The sequence below is a fragment of the Megalobrama amblycephala genome, linkage group LG7, assembly GCF_018812025.1.
Source record: "Megalobrama amblycephala isolate DHTTF-2021 linkage group LG7, ASM1881202v1, whole genome shotgun sequence".
Taxonomy (NCBI): Eukaryota; Metazoa; Chordata; class Actinopteri; order Cypriniformes; family Xenocyprididae; genus Megalobrama; species Megalobrama amblycephala.
In genome coordinates, this window is record NC_063050.1 from 35,702,448 (window position 1) to 35,722,828 (window position 20,381).

General features: G+C 35.8%; 1 protein-coding gene across 4 annotated transcripts in view; it reads left to right on the forward strand.

Annotated features, from left to right (window-relative positions):
- Nucleotides 1-20,381, forward strand: part of tmem131l (transmembrane 131 like) — a 53,976-nt gene that overhangs the window by 16,311 nt on the left and 17,284 nt on the right. For all 4 annotated transcript variants that reach the window (XM_048197218.1, XM_048197221.1, XM_048197219.1 and 1 more), the window contains exons 4-9: nt 4,682-4,753; nt 12,731-12,854; nt 12,998-13,114; nt 15,638-15,742; nt 19,154-19,231; nt 20,186-20,339. In XM_048197218.1, the coding sequence (XP_048053175.1) occupies nt 4,682-4,753; nt 12,731-12,854; nt 12,998-13,114; nt 15,638-15,742; nt 19,154-19,231; nt 20,186-20,339 (650 nt within the window). The remainder of the gene's footprint in view (nt 1-4,681; nt 4,754-12,730; nt 12,855-12,997; nt 13,115-15,637; nt 15,743-19,153; nt 19,232-20,185; nt 20,340-20,381) is intronic.

The window sequence follows — 20,381 nt, forward strand, 5'->3', positions numbered from 1 at the left end:
GGACACGCCCCCAGCGTTTGAGAGCAGAGAGCGCTGCCTATTTTTTCAAGATTTTGATAACCTATTTTTATTTACTTGCAGATTTTTTTAATCATTCAAATTTGGCTGGGTCGTTAATAACACATTTTTCTGCGGTGTGACAAACTCAGAACACATACTTTAAAATGACTTTACAGGGGCTTTAAACTTTTATTTGCCACAACCAAGGCTTAAAAAGCATATGTAATGAGCATAAATGTTTCACAGTAGTTTCAACTATGTAACAAGATATTTTTTAACAGTTTTCAATACAATTCCACACATGTTATAGTGGGGACATTAAAAATTATTTTAATATACAAAACTGTTACCAATCACAGCAGTGGACGTTTATTTCCAAGTCTTGAATGTGTCACGCCCATCAAAACAGAGTGTTCGAAAGAGAGGGTCAAAAACACTATAGAAAGTAGCCTATTACTTCTAAATTAGGATGTTTTTAATGTAAAAATCTGGATATCGTTATAAGTGGACCTCAGAGAACATTGCATTTCATGACCCTTTTAACTACATGTTGTCATATAAACAACTAGTCAGTACCTACACAGGTTAAAGTTGCAAGCTATATGTGTTTGATTCAATAAAAAGAACCAATTTAAGAGTCATTTGTTCAGGATTCAGACTACATTGGTTGCGCTCTGTTTTTCACTCATGTTACGAAGAACAGTTTACGAATGATTCAATTCTGGTATTGTTAAAGAAATGGAACCAGATCTGAATAATAACCGTTTCTCGGTTCCCAACCATAACAGAGCGGCATGACAAACGGCGAAGTGCCTTTCATACACATAACTGAAGAAAAAAATTAGCTCACATGAAACTCTTATGCTGTAGTTCCTGTTTCAGCATAGACAGCATGTTATGTACCCACATGTTAAAAATCAATGCACTTGATAGTTGATCTTCTGATGTTCATGCAAATCAGTATTTGCTGTGCAGTGATTCAGTGAATCTTACTCACTCTTGGAGCCAGTGCACTTTTAAATTTTACCTCCAGCCAATATGTTCAGGGTATAACATTTTGCCTTAGAGAAAGTCAAACACACTTGGTTGTGTTTTTGTTGACATTTCTTGATAGAACCATGGTTCTATTGCTGCTTTCACCACCCGTCAGCTGCCATATGATAACATGGGCGGCTGATGAACTTTTGGATCTGATATCAGATCTACCCAGTGTCTTTTTATACTCTCACTCAGTGATAGTTAACTGAGCAACTTGGATTCTGTGTAGTTCAGAATTTAGATTAAAGTGACTGCCAATAAAAGTTAATAATGTGAACTCATTTTACCAGTGTGATAATGGCCAGATAGAGTATATGAGGCCCAGGAACCCGTGACCTTTCTATCCCCCTTTTTTTTTTTTTCCATATTTGATGCTCTTCCAGGTCCTCCAGGTTTGATTTACTTTGTTCACTTCCCTTTTATGGAGAACATTAAAAGCTGTCTAGAGTTATAAACAAGTTCTCTGAAGTTCTGATGCTACATACAGTGGGGATCGAAAGTTTGGGAACCCCTTTCAGAATCTGTGAAAATGTGAAAATTTTTAACAAAACAAGAGAGATCATACAAAATGCATGTTATTTTTTGTTTAGTACTGTCCTGAGTAAGATATTTTACTTAAAAGATGTTTACATATAGTCCACAAGACAAAAAAATAGCTGAATTTATTAAAATAACCCCGTTCAAAAGTTTGGGAACCCTTGGATCTTAATGCCGTGTGTGGTTACCTGGATGATCTATGACTGTTTTTTTTGTTTGTTTGTTTTGTGATGGTTGTTCATGAGTCTCTTGTTTGTTCTGAGCAGTTAAACTGAGCTCTGTTCTTCAGAAAAATCCTCCAGGTCCTGCAAATTCTTCAGTTTTCCAGCATTTTTTGCATATTTGAACCCTTTCCAGCAGTGACTGAATGATTTTGAGATCCGTCTTGAGGACACACTGAGGACAATTGAGGGACTCAAACACAACTATTAAAAAAGGTTCAAACATTCACTGATGCTCCAGAAGGAAACACGATGCATTAAGAGCCGGGTTGAAAACTTTTTGAATTTGAAGGTCAAGGTCAATTGTACTTAATTTTTCTTCTGGGAAACATGCAAGTATCTTCTGTTGCTTCCGATGGGCAGTACTAAATGAAAAAAAATTATATTTCAACAAAATAAGAAAAATGTGGACATCTTCATCCTGTTCAAAAGTTTTCACCCCCCAGATCTTATTGCATTGTGTTTCCTTCTGGAGCATCAGTGAACGTTTAAACCTTTTTTTTAACAGTTATGTTTGAGTCCCTCAATTGTCCTCAGCATGAAAAGATGAATCTCAAATCTCAATCAACTGCTGGAAAGGGTTCAAATATGCAAAAAATGCTGGAAAACTGAAGAATTTGCAGGACCTGGAGGATTTTTTGAAGAACAGAGCTCAGTTTAACTGCTCGGAACAAACAAGAGACTCATGAACAACCATCACAAAACATAAAAACAGTTGTGGATCATCAGGTAACCACACACAGTATTAAGATCCAAGGGTTCTTTTGAACGGGGTTATTTTAATAAATTCAGATATTTACAGATATTTTTTTGTCTTGTGGACTATATGTAAACATCTTTTATGTAAAATATCTTACTCAGGACAGTACTAAACATGCATTTTGTATGATCTCTCTTGTTTTGTTAAAAACTTTCACATTTTCACAGATTCTGAAAGGGGTTCCCAAACTTTCGATCCCCACTGAGCTTTGTTTCATATGTTCTTTCCTGGAATTGGTACAGAAGTGATTCATACCTTGAGTTCTCCACTTTCTTTTGGTAATCAGTTATGAAGGCTACTGATATGTGTGTCTTCATGTCAGAGATCCCAGCTGTTGAAAGCCTGGACAAGCCCCTGACAGTGTTGAGAGGAAAGATTGACTCAACAGATATATAGATACAGATATTTGTATAACTATTTCAATCTGGTTATGATAGATATTTTCACGGTTTCTCAAAATGAGCTATTATTGCTTTGAGACATTTGGCTTTAAAGGTGTTTGCTAAATGTATTTTCAGGATGCGTCATCCATGTTGATTATGTCCGTTTTCAACCCTGCACACACACATGCTCTGACCATTTAACTTCAGTTCCAATTAGCAAGCTTTTTATTCTTTTGATTTGTGATTTGTTTTTATTAGATTTGTTTAATTTGTCCTATTGAAAGATTCATTAAAAGAACCAACTCAGAAGAGTCAACAGTTTCAGGAATCAGGCTACTCGGCTTGTGTTGTTTTTAATTCTCTACAAGCAATCAGCTCATGGGAGTAATTTGTTTGTGAATCACACTACACTGGATTTTATTTTGGTTTGGTTTGCATGCAGCCTGCAAGGACGACTTAGCAAAAAATGTTTTATATTGCATTATTTTAAAGCAGACTGAACTCTCATTCATAACTCGGATAAAATATGAATGTAATTTCTTTTGCCATGGTGCTAAAGATTCTGCAGTTGAGAAATGCTGATGCAGGGAACCTTCTAAATTTAGACATGATGATATTTGAAAGCATGATGCAGTGACATCTGCAGTTAAAATCTTTAGGTAAGTATGTAAATGTACTGTCTATATACATACATAGACAACAATACAGTTCGTACAAGTACTTTTTTACACAACCCCTGAAATTAAGCATGAAGTAGAAAGGATTTGGGATTTTTAGAATCTGAATCTTTAATCTGAAAATTATTTTTTACAGTTTTTCATTTCACTAAACATAAGGACATGTTTATCTCATAGTACCAAAACTCGTTCAGCTTACTCATCTCAAAACTCAACTACAAAACTTCTCAGAACAAATTAATAGCTCTTTTTTTTTTTTTTTTTTTTTCCCACCTGCATTAGTAGGTGTTTTCAGAGAAACAGGCAATTTATGAAGTATTAGGAGAGTATAAACAAAGTTGTTGATCATTTGGTCTGCTTTGCCCTGCTGCCCACTTTAGCTTCCTGTTGTTTTCAGTTTCCTGTCACCCTTTTGCCACACTTGTTGTATTTTTCATTATACCTCTCTGGTGTTTGTTACAAGGTTTAAGTGCATGCTTTTTACAAACCTTATTTATTATAATTCGCTTTGGATTTTGTGTTGTATTGGGTTAACTTGATAAATGTTCATACTAAATCATAATATTCTCATGTATTGTAAATACAGTATGAGTGTTTCTAAGGAAGAATGAAATCACTCCCTGAGACTGCCAACAAACTATGCCCTGTTTGTGGTTTGTTAACATTCATGCATGTGAAACGATAACATTGTGTCAAAAAGTAAATTCCCTTTCGATTTGTCGAACTAGTCAAATGTTCGTCCAGGCAAAAAACAACAACAAAATTAGTTAACGCTGATTTAAATAAGGGTTTTGCATCATGAGATCTGCAGTTAACTTGAATGGAGTCTACCGTGCTTGGTTACGTAGTACTACATAATACTACATGGGCTGCATAGTCATATTGTTTTGATTTGTTCATATGTATCCACTTTTCAGCATATTATACAGAGTTTTCCCTCTTTCCCCCGAGACTAGCTCTTAAACCTTCCTTGTGGTTTTGATTCTCTTGCTTTGTAATTTTTAAAGCACTTTTTCATGTAAAAAGCATCAATCTGAATGACTTTCTTTCGTTTCTCCTCCTCAGCTCCTCATTTTATGTGCAGGAGAGTAGGAGACAGCTCCAGTTTGATCCGCCCACTCTGGACTTCGGACCACAGTAAGAGTTTTACCTTTTTTACATTTTACCCACAAATATCAGTACATACTTATGGTCAATAATAGACTTTAGATAAAAATAATAGATAAAATTTTAGTAGCTAATGTCTATGCCAGGGAAATACATTTTTTAAAACATACCATGATATATTAAATGGATTTTTTTTTTTGAAGAAGAAGTTACATTATATAAATAATAAATTATTCATCTATGATGTAGAATTTAAGTATTTCTCAAATAAGTAAACATTCCCCTATGATGAAAATTAGCTGTACAACAATGTTTTTTTTGTCAGTATTGTGGTTTAATTAACTTACCAGATTGCCATTTTGACTAAAAAGTTTGTTTTTTTTCTTTACGGAGCATGTGAATACAATTACACATGTGAACATTCACTGGCAATGAATGTAACAAAAACAACATATAAAATGTATATGAGATGTACTCTGTGCGTGGAGTGAAATGGTGTTACAGATGTGAAAAGGTAGCAGGGGAACAAGAGTGTTGTGTTACTCTGTTACAGAAAAAAATAAGACTTTTTCACAGGAGAATATTCATTCATATTTATCCAGACTTGACTCATAGTTAAAGCCAAGTTTTAGGTTAAAGGGGCGGTTGATTATGATTTCACATTTTTTAATTTTAGTTAGTGTGTAATATTGCTATTTGAGCATAAACAACATCTGCAAAGTTACAACACTCAAAGTTAAATGCAAAGGGAGATATTTTCTTTTAAAGAATTCACTGTTTAAGGACTGCAACAAACGGCTGGCAAGGACTACAATGAGCTTCTTCCTGGATTAGTGACATCATTAACCCTAAAATTTACATAAACCCTGCCCCTGAGAACACGCAACAAAGGGGGTGAGGCCATGTTGGGCTGTTTTAAAGAAGAGGAAGGGTTGTTGTAGTAGAGTGTTGTTACCATGCCATCATTTTACGCCGGACTGCTTCACAAACAAGGGTCAGTTCAACGCTAGATTTGAGTTGAATCAACTCCCCAGCAACTACATAAATTTATCCACTCACCATTCAGAAATGTGCAATTGCATTCTAAGGGTGCTTTCACACCTGCCTCGTTTAGTTCGGTTGAATCGCACTAGAGTTCGTTATCCCCTTTGGTGCGGTTCGTTTGGGCAGGTGTGAAAGCAGTAATCGCACTTGGGTGAGCACCAAAAGCGGACCAAACAAGCGTACCGAGACCTTCTTGAAGAGAAGAGTTCAAACGAACTCTGGAGCGGTTCGCTTGAGATGTGAAAGCAATCCGACCCAACGGACCAAACCATATAATGATTCATAACGGGAAATGTGTTATATAAAAAGCAGTAGTGTCTGATTCTGTGAGTGAGCACATTATTTACCATAGTTGAAAACCAAAGAACGCCTCTTCATCTCAAATGTTGTGTTATTGCACTTTTCCGTGCGAGAATGATGTCCCGACGAAGCCTTGATTCCCGCTCTGCTTCATCATAACATTCATATATGGTCTATTCATTAATGGACACACTGACACAGCCTACTAGACAACGCTGGGAGATCCAGAGAGAGAGAGAGCGCGCGTGTTTGAATTTGCTGCAGCTTTAATATGAATGTAGTATATAATTTAACAGCGGGAATGACGGCTACATTTATAAAGTGTTTGTGTGTGTCTCGACAGTTACAAATAAAGCCACAATAAGCTCATAGAGCAAACTTGTCGATCATTATTTTGATGGATGACCCAGAGAAAACTCTGACTAATAAGAGGACAGTTGTTCTCGCATCTGACTTTTGGTACGTTTTGAAATGTTGCCATGTGAAAGTGAACCTAACCAAGAAGAAAATGCAACATTGTAACAAATTTAGTCCCTGTTTCGGAAAAAAAAAAAAAATGATACATAGGTGTGAAAACACCCTAAAAGTTGTAACTTCTTCCCGAGTCTCTCCATCAGCGTCCAACTCCAGATTGAACAATGTAAGGCTAAACACCATTACTGAAAATTGTCATTTTGGCTGCGTGAGATTCTCCAGCTTTGTTGGTGCAAGCTGTTAAAGCTCGGCGTCTTCTGGAAAGGGAGCCGGGAGCAGCAGCTCATTTGCATTTAAAGGGACACACACACAAAACGGTGTGTTTTTGCTCACACCCAATTAGGGGCAAATTTGACGAGCTATAATAAATAATATGTGGGGTATTTTGAGCTGAAACTTCACAGACACATTCTGGGGACTCCAGAGACTTAAATTACATTTTGTAAAAGGGTCATTATAGGTCCCCTTTAAACATAACTTAAAGTTCCCCTGTAGTCAATTATTTTATCCCTTAAAACTCATCTTTGATCACCAAAATAATAATTTAAAAAAAATTCTTCATGCCTTAAAATAGTTTGATTGTAACTCTACAATCTTGCCTCATTTAATATACACGGATAAATGAATGTGCAAATTAGCCCCGCCTCCACTCACTCACGCCAGCTCGGAGAGTCTACTGTTGCTGTAGTGACAAGGCAATTTGTTGTTTGTGTTGTGGATATTTAAGAAAAAAGCTTGCTTTGCTTTGTATATTCAGTTTAACAGCTGTGCAACTGAACTGCTCACATATTTTCTGACGCTTAATTTGTGTTTTAAATTATGAATTGGTATAACGCCTTTGCAAAACGGTCTGAATCCACTTGCATTCGTTTGGACTGCTCTCTCACTGAATCACCTGAAGCGATTTATCAGTAAAACAGACAGTATAGAGAGAACAAGCAGCCATTTTCCCTTTGTGAACATGTGCCAAATGGATGATTGACAATTTTGTTGCTTTTTAGAGGTTTCATTTTTTAAAAAAAAATTCAGATGAAATCCTGCAGGCGCCCGTGCCTTCTCTGTAGTCTACATGAAATAAATGCACGTCCTTGAATGAGCACGGATTTCCAGCGTATTTACTTGAACTTATCAGGGAGGCTAATATCTATAGTTTGATCCATTCCAGAGGCGGCCAAAATCAGAATTTATAATGGACTGAATAGCACTCTCAGAACTTGGCGTGCGAGGACACACTGACTGAATATGCACATGAATCACGGTCACACGCACACGCACACGCTCAGAGCAATATTGTTTTAGTTATGTTTTATAGTATTAAAATATTTCAAAGGACAAAAACATGAACTTTATTGGCTTTACTTCAAGTCAGCTGTCACTTTACTTTGGCGTGAACCCCTATGCGCTCGTACACTTGGCACAGCCCTTAGGTTCTGTCATTAATTAATATGAATTAATTAATTGGGCTTTTGCTTGACTACGTTATTAAACAGCTAATAATCTGTTGCTAATGTTACACAAACCATGTTCCTGTTGTTCATCTGAGAGTCAGACAGCTGCCTTCTAACAATCAGTATCCTTACAAACGCTTTGAACAACTCAGAACATCAGTGGAGAAAGGCATATAGTTCATCATAACAGCGTAATTTATTGCTAAATCTACACAATTTTTCATATCAACAGAAAATATACCGGCTTTATATATAATATATGGCTTCTCTCGAGACTTTCCTGCTTCAGAGCAGTCAAAGTTAATGATATGCAAAAGCCTGCCGGCATGTTGTTGTGATTGCTTACAAGGTAGTCTGTGATGTCACAAACACCCACGATTTCAAACAGACTGTCTGACAGTCAGACAGTTTTAGACTGTCTTTGGTTTACTGCAGTTTCAAACATAAAATACGCAGCAATGCTACTGACTTATGAATTTGCACATGGTTTGTCTTAAAGCATATTAAAAACACTACATAGACACATAAACAACATCAAAAACTTGATTTTCACTACAGGGGCTCTTTAACAGCTTTATATTATTCAAAGATTTACAAAGATTATTAAGCTGTATGTTTATGTGTAGAAATATTGGCTATAACTATAAGAATTTTAGAAATGGTTATACTTAACTCTGTGACAGTTTGTAGAGGTTGCCTTTTTGACTTTCATTGTAAATGCACTGCTATAAACGTATAGTTTTATATTAAAAAATTAAGGGTTGAAGTTGATTTTATTTGTTAATCATCAACTTGCCACAGATTTTGTCCATAAAGTCTAAATGGTATTTTAAAGTCTGCTCTATTTTAAAGCAGAACTTGGCTTGTGGCTAAACTTACTCTAGAGAAAGGATGACCAAATATGGATGGAGTTTATTTTCTTCTGATTGAGGAACAGTGGCAGAGTTTGGAGACTACTGCACTGATTTCATTTTGACCTTAAGAAATAACTAGAGTTAGAAAAGTTGTAGATGTCTGTTCCAATGCTGATAGTCCTATTTGAAGGAAGCATTACTGGAGCTTGTGACCTTTCATCAGGACAACATAGAGCCAGATTTCACAGCTATGTGTGTTCAATTGTTTTGTTGTGATTAGATCTGCAACTACTAATAAAATTCATAATAATCATTAATGAAAATGCTTATTTACATTTAATACATACTAATTTTAGTTTTTGCCTTAGTCAATAAAGTCAATTTGCAGAAGTGAAAATGTTATTTCTGTGTTTAAAAAATTGTTGAACACAAGTTTCCAAAGCATTTTATATTAAATGCTTTAAAGAAGGTCACGGGAATGTAATTTCATACGGTCATTGCTGCATCAAGCGCTTTGGCAGAGTGCTGGTGTTGTTGAATGCTGTTGAGAGGTATTTCACCAGGGCATAAAGGTAGTAGTAAAAGTAAATACACACACACACAACTTAAATCTAAAGGTGTAGGTCACGGCATATATATAAAGATAAAATAAACATGCATCTTTTCCTCAAACATTTTCCTTATGGCCTGTCAAGGTATCAATTTTCACCAGGACATAACTAACGTTTTACTATTATATTTTTATAATCCGAACATTTTAGTTTTGAATGAAGAAATGACTCAACCTAACAAGAAGTGTGTATTGTTGTTAAACTTGAAATACTTAGAGCATGTGCATACATGTTAATCATAAGTAGTGCAACAGAGAAAGGAGTACACAACCAATATAATATGAGATGCCAAATTGAGGGTTTATATGAACTATAATTAATGAAATCCTATTTCATATATCACATTCTTCCTCTTTTCACCTCTTACCTCTTAGATAGTTTCATGTTCTTTTAATAATTTGATATAGATTAACCGATTATCATAATGCACCCCTAGGTACAATAAACACTTTTGATGTTAGGGAATCTTACTTTTGTCTTCAAACAGTATTAGGGTTGAAAAATACACAGTGTGTCTTTAATATTTATGAAAGGGCTTTAAAAAACCTTACAGCTGTATATGGTTAGTAGGATTGTAAATCTTTGTTGACAGTGGATTCATGATTCTTTGGTTTTCAAGCACAATGTAAACATTGTACATGAGAGTGACTAGAGATGGGTAGGTTATTTAAAAAAAAAAAAAAATGTAATTCAATATTTAATTGGTAACCTAATCCAAATATCACAGCCTGAAAGTAGTTATCCTCGGGATTTCCTCAAGGCCACAAATGCAAATAAAAGACAAAAACAGATAAAGTATCTTCTGTAAACCACAACAGTGTTATCATTGTTCATTGTTGGTCATCTTTTCACATGTTATATTATAAAAGTTTGTAATATTATATAATATCTATTATATAGTATATAATATCTTATTGCCCCATATAAATGTAATTTAAATATTATAAAAAATTTCCACAAAATTAAGGTTAAAAATTGGCCATAGTTGCCATTGCCAAACCAAATCATTGCTATCATTTGGTTTTAAATATCAAATTAATTGATGTTCGTGCAAATATTTTGACACTAGCTGCTCTAGATACACAGAGGTGTATTGCATAATAATGTTTCTTTGCACATGTATTCACACGTAGGTAATGGTCTACAAGTGTTTTCCCAATACTTGTTCCTGCAGTGATGCAACACCAAATACTGCATAGAGTGAGAGAAACATGCCCTTGTTCGTCTGGCTGCTAATTTCATCAGTGCTTCTGCACTACCATCTACATCTTATTATCTGCCTTAAACACACTCACACACACCCCTCATACTCCCATCACTGCTTCCATTAGGACAAACACAGAGAGACAACAGCTTAGACTTGGAATGGAATTTCTCAGGCATTGTTACATAATTTATTGGTTTTCAGTTTTGGGAACCTCTTGCTAACTATTACCCAATTCTGACTTTTTATGAATGATAACATAACCAAAAAATGTACATCAATTTTTTTTTTATGCAATAATAACTAAATGATCATATAATAATAATAATAATAATAATAATAATAATAATTTATTTATATTTTATATTGTCATACATTAAAATAAGTTATTAATATTATTATAATTGTTATTTATGCCATTTATATTATAAGTTATGCCATTGTTATATTATAAATTGAATCAATTAATTTTTCGATGATGCACCAAAATGATTTTTTTACCGAAGTTTTCTTTTAAAGCTACAATATGTAAATTTTGCCACTAGTTTGCCACTAATTCAAAACAAAGGTGTAGCTTGATGACGCCTTGATTTCATGGAGTCATGGGATGTGTTGCCTCCACGTCTGCAGCCAGTGGAAATGAAACGGGACGGGGCCCGGTTAGAAATCATGTTAATGGATGAGATTATTAATGTTACTGTAGTATGAAGCAGAGCAGGGCCGAGTGCTGTACAAGCAGAAATGAGGCTGCTGGAGTGATTGCTAATGAGAGACGAGCGCAACACGTCTTGAGAGCAGCGGATCTTTTATTATGCCACAGTCGCCACTTCAGCTTCTTCTGGTCATTCGTATGTGGGGTAAAGCAGCACTGTTTATCATATTAGATATATGTGTGTGTTGAAAGTTGTTATAGTGCTACTCTACGTTCGCTCGGCAGCTGCTATGAGACACTTGTTGCACATTGCAGTAAGCTAGATCGATATTAGGCATGGTAAAACATGGTACTAGCCGTAAATCAAGAAAACGAGATTTAAACAAGACTTACTTTGTTGAGCTATATAACATGATTCGTTTTCTGTTGATGAATGTGTCCATCCAAACAGTTGGTCACCTGTCTAATAAAACGCGTAATATATTAAAGCGTCTTTCAAGAGTCAAAAGGCATCATTGGAGAAGCACTATTTAAACATTACTGTTTCAGTCAATTAGTTTGGCCATCCAAAACTTATTTTGTTGTTGTTTCAGCCAAAAAATTTTGGTTGCCAAAATAACCATTAGTTAAACTGCAATTTTAAATGGTCTAAAAAATATTTAATCTTTGTTTTAGCCTGTCTACATGCAAATTTCTTACTTGTTAATGTCTATTATTTTAAAAGTTGAGTAATTGTCCATACAGCTGTTGGATGCTATTCTTTACAGAAACGGCAAATGGTGCAGTTTACCAAAAGACTTACAGTAGTCTAGTTGGTTATCTAGTCAGTGCATTAGCAGTGTTGAGTTTTGGTAACTGTAGATGTAGACAGTGTACCTAGTCAGACACATATGAACACTTAAGATTAACTGCTGGTCTGATAGGATCTGGAGTCGTTTTTATTGGCCGCCGCGTTTCACATGCTCATATTCACACACCTCTTTTAAAACTGGCCTTTGACCACAGAACATCATAACATAAAGAGCTGAGCTGCTAAGCTTTCTGTGGTTAGAATCTGCTTTGAAAGGTCAACTTAAGTCTTTTAATAGACGTGTGTGGCTTTGAATGACATTTACTTTCATCTTTGCTCAAGTGTTGTAACAGTCTGTAAACCGTTCTCATTGTGATGCTTTAGAGAAGTGTGTTTCTGACGTTTCTGTCTGGAGACATAAATAAATGATCTCCTTTTGAACAAGGTTATGCTGCAAGGCAAGAATGTTCATATAAGCATAACGTTCCCTGACATATCAGTCATTTAGATCAGCTTTTCTGTTTCACAATGGTTGTGTTTACAGTGACATGCTTTAACAGAAACACTGGTGATTTTGGAGTCTATAATGCAGTATTTCGCTCTTTAAAATGTGGATCTGTCATTCTGCAGGCCGGTGGGGCTTCCAAGAGCTGAAACCGTAAATATCCGCAATCTCAGTCCAGAGCTCCCAGTCTCTCTGCTCTCTGTGTTTACATCCAGCAGACATTTTCACATGCCTTCCTTCCACAGAAGGGTAAGTATGCACTCCATTTCACATTTTGTCTGCTCTCTCTCTCTCTCTTCTTCTAGATGAATTGAATTGGTCTCATTTTCCCATATAAATGTAATCCAGTGTTTCTTGTCATTCAGTTTATTGTATTTTCTTTTGTGTTACAGGTAATTCCACCCAGAGGGAGCACATCTTTTAAAATCATTTTCCTTCCCACAATGGAGGGCAATGAAGAAATATCTTTATTTATTAACACATCAACCCATGGGGTGATATCATACCAGGCAAGTTGTATAGAACTATAGCATTACACATTCACTTTTACACTTTTTCTTTTTCTTTTTTTTTTTGATGTTTCATGTACACATCAAATTAATAGAGGCACACGTGGGAGATATTCATATTTTAAAAGGTTTATTTATCTTGGCAGCAGTGCAGATGTATCCATTTGCATAAAATGACAGTGGTAAATGTTATTCCCACAGTTAGTGATCACTTTAGGAATGTGGTTTTCTCTCTCTCTCTCTCTCTCTCTCTCTCTCTCTCTCTCTCTCTCTCTCTGTCTCTCAACCAAACCACGCTTTTCAGCCAATCATTTTGGGTGGAAATCATATAAAATTATAAAAAGTCCCCCTGTAGTCAATAATTTTATCCCCTAAAAAATCATCTTTGATCACTAAAATTACATATTTAAATGTTTTTTTCCTTTGAAAAAAAAAATTCTTAATGCCTTAAAATAGCTTGAATGTAACTCTACACCCTTGCCTTATTTAATATACACGGATCTATGAATATGATAATTAGCCCCTCCTCCACTCACTCGCACGAGCTCAGATGAGATCCACACGGACAGTTTCCTGAGTTAAACACTACACAACGGTATGGCTTTTTACAATGTCGGGCACATAACGGTAATTAATATGATTAGCGGTTTGCTTGATTATATTATCAAACATAATAATGTGTTGATAATGTTACACAAACCATGTTCACATTCAGGAGTCAGACAGCTGCCCTCTAACAATCAGTATCCTTAGAAACACTTTGAACAACTTAGAACGTCAGTGGAGAAAGGCATATAGTTCATCATAACATTGTAATATGCATCATACACCTTGCCTGGCAAGGCCAGACTGATATATCTTCTTCAAGATATATCAGTCTGGTCAGTCCGCCCTCCTTCGCGATTTGAGTCAACTCTAAACTGTACCGTGCAATCAGATTCGTTTATTTCAGTGATGCAAACAGCGTCACTCTAGTGCGGCGAAAGTCCCTTCAATATCAACAAAGATTGCACACAGGAGACCCAAGAGTTTGTTCTATTCAGCCGTGAATTCAGTTTTAAATGACCAAAAACACATTATTTACTTTTCGCTGTTGACTCTCTTGTCGCTTTGCTAACGTCATATCCGCCCTTCTCTAATTGGTTTACTCCGCTTCCTGTTTGCTCAGATTTGCTCCGCCCTAGAAATCGAATTGATTCAATGGCGGACCAGATTCATCCGCTGGTACAGTGGTGAGGCTGGATTTTCCAGGCAATCATACACCTGCTAAATCTACCTGATTTTTCATATCAACAGAAAAATATACCGCGATAACCTTCTTTTGAGACTGCCTTGCATGGTCAGTTAATGATATGCTAAAGCCCGCCGGCACGTTGACATGATTGGTTACAAGGTAGTTTGTGATGTCAGAAACACCAGCGATTTCAAACCGTGGGTTTGAGACTGTCTTTGGTTTACTGCAGTTTTAAAGAGAAAATACTCAGCAATGCTGTTGGCTTATGAATTTGCACACGGTTTGTCTTAAAGCATGTTACAAACACCAGATAGACATGTGAACAACATTAAAAACTTAATTTTCACCACAGGGGGACTTTAACATTCATAAGACCAAAGCTACACCTGGGACAATTTGTATGCTGTTTGCTTTTTTTTTTGTCTGCCTTACTCTTAACATATTCTTTTAAATGTTTTAAAAGATATGTTTGTCTACAAATTTAACTGAATCAAGGTCAAGCTGTATCATTTTGGAAATGTAGGGCAGTTATGTATGTTACAGTACATAGTGATGAGCAACAAGCTTGAAGGTACACATTCCCCTGAAATAGCGAGAATAGTGTGATACTGTATGACTGTCATCAAACACATTCACCATAATCGCCAAAGTTATCTCCACTGGCATATACATTAGTATTCAGGTCATGTAACATATATTACAGATGTCTTCTGTAGTCATGTTTTCGTTCTGAATAAGTTCCTGGTGACTTCATAAAAGCTGCCACTATGGTGTCATATTTTTTATGTGTGAAGAAAAAAACTCTATTGAAATGCAGTTTACACTACCAGTCAAAAGTTTAGAAACACCTACTAAATCTTTATTATACTACCGTTCAAAAGTTTGGGGTCGGTAAGAGTTTTTAACGGATTTGAAATAAGTCTCTTATGCTCATTAAAGCTGCATTTATTTGATAAAAAAATACAATAAAACAGTAAGTGTCTACTAACAAACCGATCAGTCATTTTCAGAAAAACAAAAAAATTATATACTTTTTAACTACAGATGCTTACCTTGGTCCAGCTCTTTAATCTGTCTGGTAAAAAACAAACAAAGAAACGACAAACATAACACTTAATACCATAAGCTCAATTTAAATTTGCCTACAAAACTATAAAACTCGTCAAGCATTTAAAGAATAAACCTTATTATTTTTTTTATTTTTTTTTTAAACAAACAAAATTCACACTTGTGTGTATTTGTAACTCTATTCTTATATCTTGAAATGTGTGTCTCTTTTTCTCTCCTAGGTTTTTGGGGTTGGCGTCCCTGGGGCATCAGTCAAGGACGTCCAAAGAAAAGACAGCATTCTGATATTTCCCCACATACAAAGCATTAATCTAACACAAACTCAGGTAAGCATAATGCGTGTGGTTATACTGTTTACTTAGTGGTGAGCTTACATGCGCAGATGTTCTTTCCTTTGTGCTGGATGACACATGAGGTCCAGCGACAGCTGAGTGCTTCTGTCTCCTATTACTGTCATAGCCATTAACACACACATTCAGGTCATCATACATGGAAAAAAATATGCCTAAACAGCAGAGACACCCAAGCAAACCCACATGACTACAGTCTCTCTTCTGTTGATATTTTTCTTATGGCCAGCACAGAAAGCAAAAATGACTGCATTAGAGGCCGTTCACACTGAACACATTTTTGCATTCTACTGTGCTGCTTTTCCATTCTTTTTTTTTTTTGTAAACATTCATGTTTTACCATTGCATTTACGTCTTTTGCAGCATCTTGTGTATGACATGGTGTTCTAAACATGCAGTGCTCAAGTTAAGAAGTCTTTTAGAACTTAAAAAAATACATCTCTAGGCTTTGCTTTTTTTTTTTTCCACTAGCCTGTGTCTCGCATTATACATTTACTCCAGGTGACTGGAGACATTTTAGTTTTGCTTAAATATATTAAACAAATAAATAACATAAATTAAATTAAAATAAATTAATAAACAATAATAATGAATATCAAATTGCCTATTTTGCAAGTAAGACATTATATTTCAGTTCTGTTCCAAGACAATTGTGTAAGAGTTGGGTTTGGCTATAAGTTTTATTTTTATGAAATACTTTACCCATCTTTTATACACCAACATATACATTTACCCCAGAACTGTCAAAACTTGCAAAACTAACTCATGCTCAGGTGTCTAAAAATATAGTATTTGCTGCATGATTGATTTGTGTTAGACATTTTACTAAATCACGATCAAACCTGCATCACAAGACCACTCTGTTTCTTCTCAGAGTTGATGGTTTGACAGAGGTAGATGATGAAGTCTGTTTTAACTCTTATAGGTGTTCTGCTGGGTCTTGGCTCTCATACACAAGTTTAAATATAGACACGCTTCTGTTGTAGAGGCCACATTTAAATTGAGCTCTGTGTTTGGATAACGCTACTGCAGTGTCTCATACTGAATGACAACTGAATATAAGTGGCTGTTCCTCTTGAGATCCAGCTGACTGGTCTGCTGGGACAAAATGACCCATCCTTACCTTGAAACTCTTCATACTGGGAACAAACGTGTATCTGCACACATCTTGACTAATGTCAGGCTTAATGTGATGTGTAGTGCGACTCAAGCTGTTGGTTCTACCTGATTAGCTAAAAGTGATTGCCAGATTATTGACCAGATACATTGTTAAGGAGAGATTATGTAAACCTGCTGTTCATTTGTAATTTAATGAAGTGGTTTGCAGCTGACATGTCAAGTATCTCTACTCTAGTAAGTGTTGAATTAACCAATTTGAAAGAACTTGATGACAGTAGACATAGGCGTAATTTGCAGGTGGGACATGTCCCCACCACTTTTTGCCTGGGTCGATATTGTCCCCACCACTTTTTTTTTTTAAACATCTAGCTGCATGGATATATACCTTGTGCAAATGAAATATATCCAGTTGACACTCCTTTGTGTTAAATAAGAGACGATCTGGCGCTGGAATGTGGTGTTTTTTAAATCATGCTGAGTGTTTGTTGCCAATGTAATGTTGTCAGTTGTGGAACCTTCTCTTTTGACTCTTTTTGCACACAGATGAGCATGTCAATCTATCGCTTAATGCCATTGCGGAGAGTCTATTCTTTCTGGTGAATGAAATCACAAAAGCAAAATGCACACAAACGTGTCCCTGCTCTTGATATAATCATTGATGAACATCTTTGATTTTTAATGATAATTTTAACTAAACCTATATGAGGGCAGATTAGAACCAGGATTCTCTGACACGGTTAACAAAAGTTCTACCACCAGACCGTTAGGGAATTTGTATAATAATTGCGGATCTATGTATTTATTCACTAACTTGAAGAATCTCAGGACTAACAATTTATTGTAAGAATGAAACTATCATTAAACAGGAGTTCTCAGTGTACTATTGAAATTGATTTCTGGACTTTGTAATGTAATTTTTTTTCTACAATTGTTAGTGTACATATCTGATATAGCTTTGTATTAGCAACTCCCCCACATGCACTCCAGTCCCACCCACTTTTTAAAACAAAGTTACACCGCTGACAGTAGGGGATGTTTCATCTATCGACAACTGCTGAAATCTTGACACCTCTGGAAGATCGGTGCTCAATTAAACCAGTTCCTCTGACATTTCACACTGATTCGCTGTCATAATGTAGTGGCATGATTTTTCACCATGGACAATCAGTGTCTTGCTGTAGTGTTTGTAAAATGTGCATGAATGTTTTACAGGGATAAGCCCCCTCAAGCTAAAATATAGTTTGCTGTGTAATCATTTATTTACTCTCATGTCTTTCCAAACTCGTCTGAATTTCTTTCTTCCGTGTGACACAAAAGGAGGCGTTTAGCAGAATCTCCAAGGTGCTCATTTCCATACAGTAAAATTAATGGTGATTGGAGGCTGCCTTATTCAACAAGTAACCAGCTCAACATATTTGAATATGCAACTGCACAAATGAGATTTTCAGACTTAAAATTCAGTCTTCAGAAGATTTGGAATATGGCACACAAATAATATGCAGTAGACCACTTTTATGTTGCTTTATTAAAGCTTTGTTGTCATATTTGGAGCTTGACTAGCCCCTAGTCACCATCTGCTTTCATTATATGTAAAAAAAAAAAAAACTATGGCATGAACATTGTACATCTTCTTTTGTGGAGGTCATACTGGTTTGGTATATATGATGGTGAGTAAATGACAGAATTTTTAATTTTTTGGTGCCTTGCTCAAGGGCACAAAGGTGATGGGTTTGTTAATGTTCACGGATGTGGTCTCATACACCTCCCACGTTCAAATCCCTTAAATTTAAATAATACTGAAAATCACTGGGTCAGCCACTAGCTTTAGAATGTATATTCAATAGCACTTTATAGTCAGAGAATGACTACCTGTCTTTTAAAGGGGCCCGTTTCATTGACTGATGGTCTTAAATGTATTGAATTATTCATGTTGCCCGAAGAGATGGAGGAAGTGAAAGTGAACTTCTTTCACATTAAGAATGAACAAAAAAGCTGCACTGGGCCCCTGAAGACGCATTCAGTACCTTATTTAGAATCATCTACACTTAAGACACTTTCTTTGTTCACTATTGAAACTGCCATGCAAAAATTGCTATTGTGTAACTATGGAGCTATGCTTGTGTTTTATAATATACTGTCAGTTGCTTCAAATGAAAGTGTCTACTAAATAATGTAAATTATATACTTTTTAGTGATTTATTTAATTTAAACTTGAAAAGAACTTCTGAACTGATGAATTTGAATGTTCTTTTTCTTTTGCTCCTGCAGGAAGATGCTTCTAATATAACAATTTTAGGTCTGCTGCTTGACTGCAGTTTACCAAAAATGTTCTACAGTCAGCCCCAGGTATGAATGTTACATTTACTAACCCTTGAAATATTCTGTTAATTCTAATTGAGATGAGATACGTGATTTGAACTTGAACTTTCAGCCATGTAAGTATTAAGCCTAGTTCTTAACTAAACACTGTTAATGTGTGAAGTAATTTCAGTTTCAGTGATTGTTTTAAGGCCTGTTCACACCAAGTTTTGCTGCAAAAAAACGGGTGTTAATACTTCTGTTCAGACAGACTCAAACATTTGAATGCCACAGTTTTTTATGGAGAGATTCTGCAAATTCTGCAGAGTAAACTGGCAATCCAATAAGATTTGTACATTTGATCACATGCTCAGAGCTGCTGCTGTTACATAAAACTTTGAGCTCACAAACAGACTATTTTGCTAAGCATCAGTGAATAACAAAGAAAGAATCAGGAACCGAATGCACATCTCCAGCTCCTTTGTTAGCAGCATATAATCCAAAAAAATATCCAAAAAATAGTAAGCTCAGGTCTAATCATGACATCCTCCATCGATGTTGTTGCTGTTGTCTTATGGCCAGAATAATTTTTTTTTTTTTTTTTCATTTACTATTTTTAGCATAACTGTATTATACATAGAAACATCACCACCATGATTTTCACATTTTAAGTTTGAATGCAGGAGGGAAAAGTCCTGGAAGTAGTTGTCAGAGTACAACTAATATTTCAGCAGGAAGCTGATGTGGCTGTTAACAGCAATCCACTTAAAGAAAACACGTGCACTGAAATATAAATATTTTTAAATGACGCTGACACCTAAAATCATGTAGTGAGATGACAGTTGCATTGGTTTACAAGTTATCTGGTGACTGAATGTTCAGACAGGGCAGGTCTTGTTTAGTTGGAACGCTTTGCATTCTTGTAATTTGTGTTGACGGGTGTGTAGCATGTTGATGAAATATGTGCCTACAGCCTTTGCGTTTCTCTCTTTTTCCTCACAGGGTTGGTGTTTAGTGTCTGAAGAGGGCAGAATTGCACTTCAGATCAGTCTTTCTGAAAGAGGGGTAGGGCCGACCCACCTGGACAAACTCAAGCCATACGTGCTGGAGAATATTGTGGTGCTGCTGGTACTCCCATCACCAGAAGATGCTGTCTGTATGTCAATTTGTACTTTTATACATATTTTTTTTTTTATTT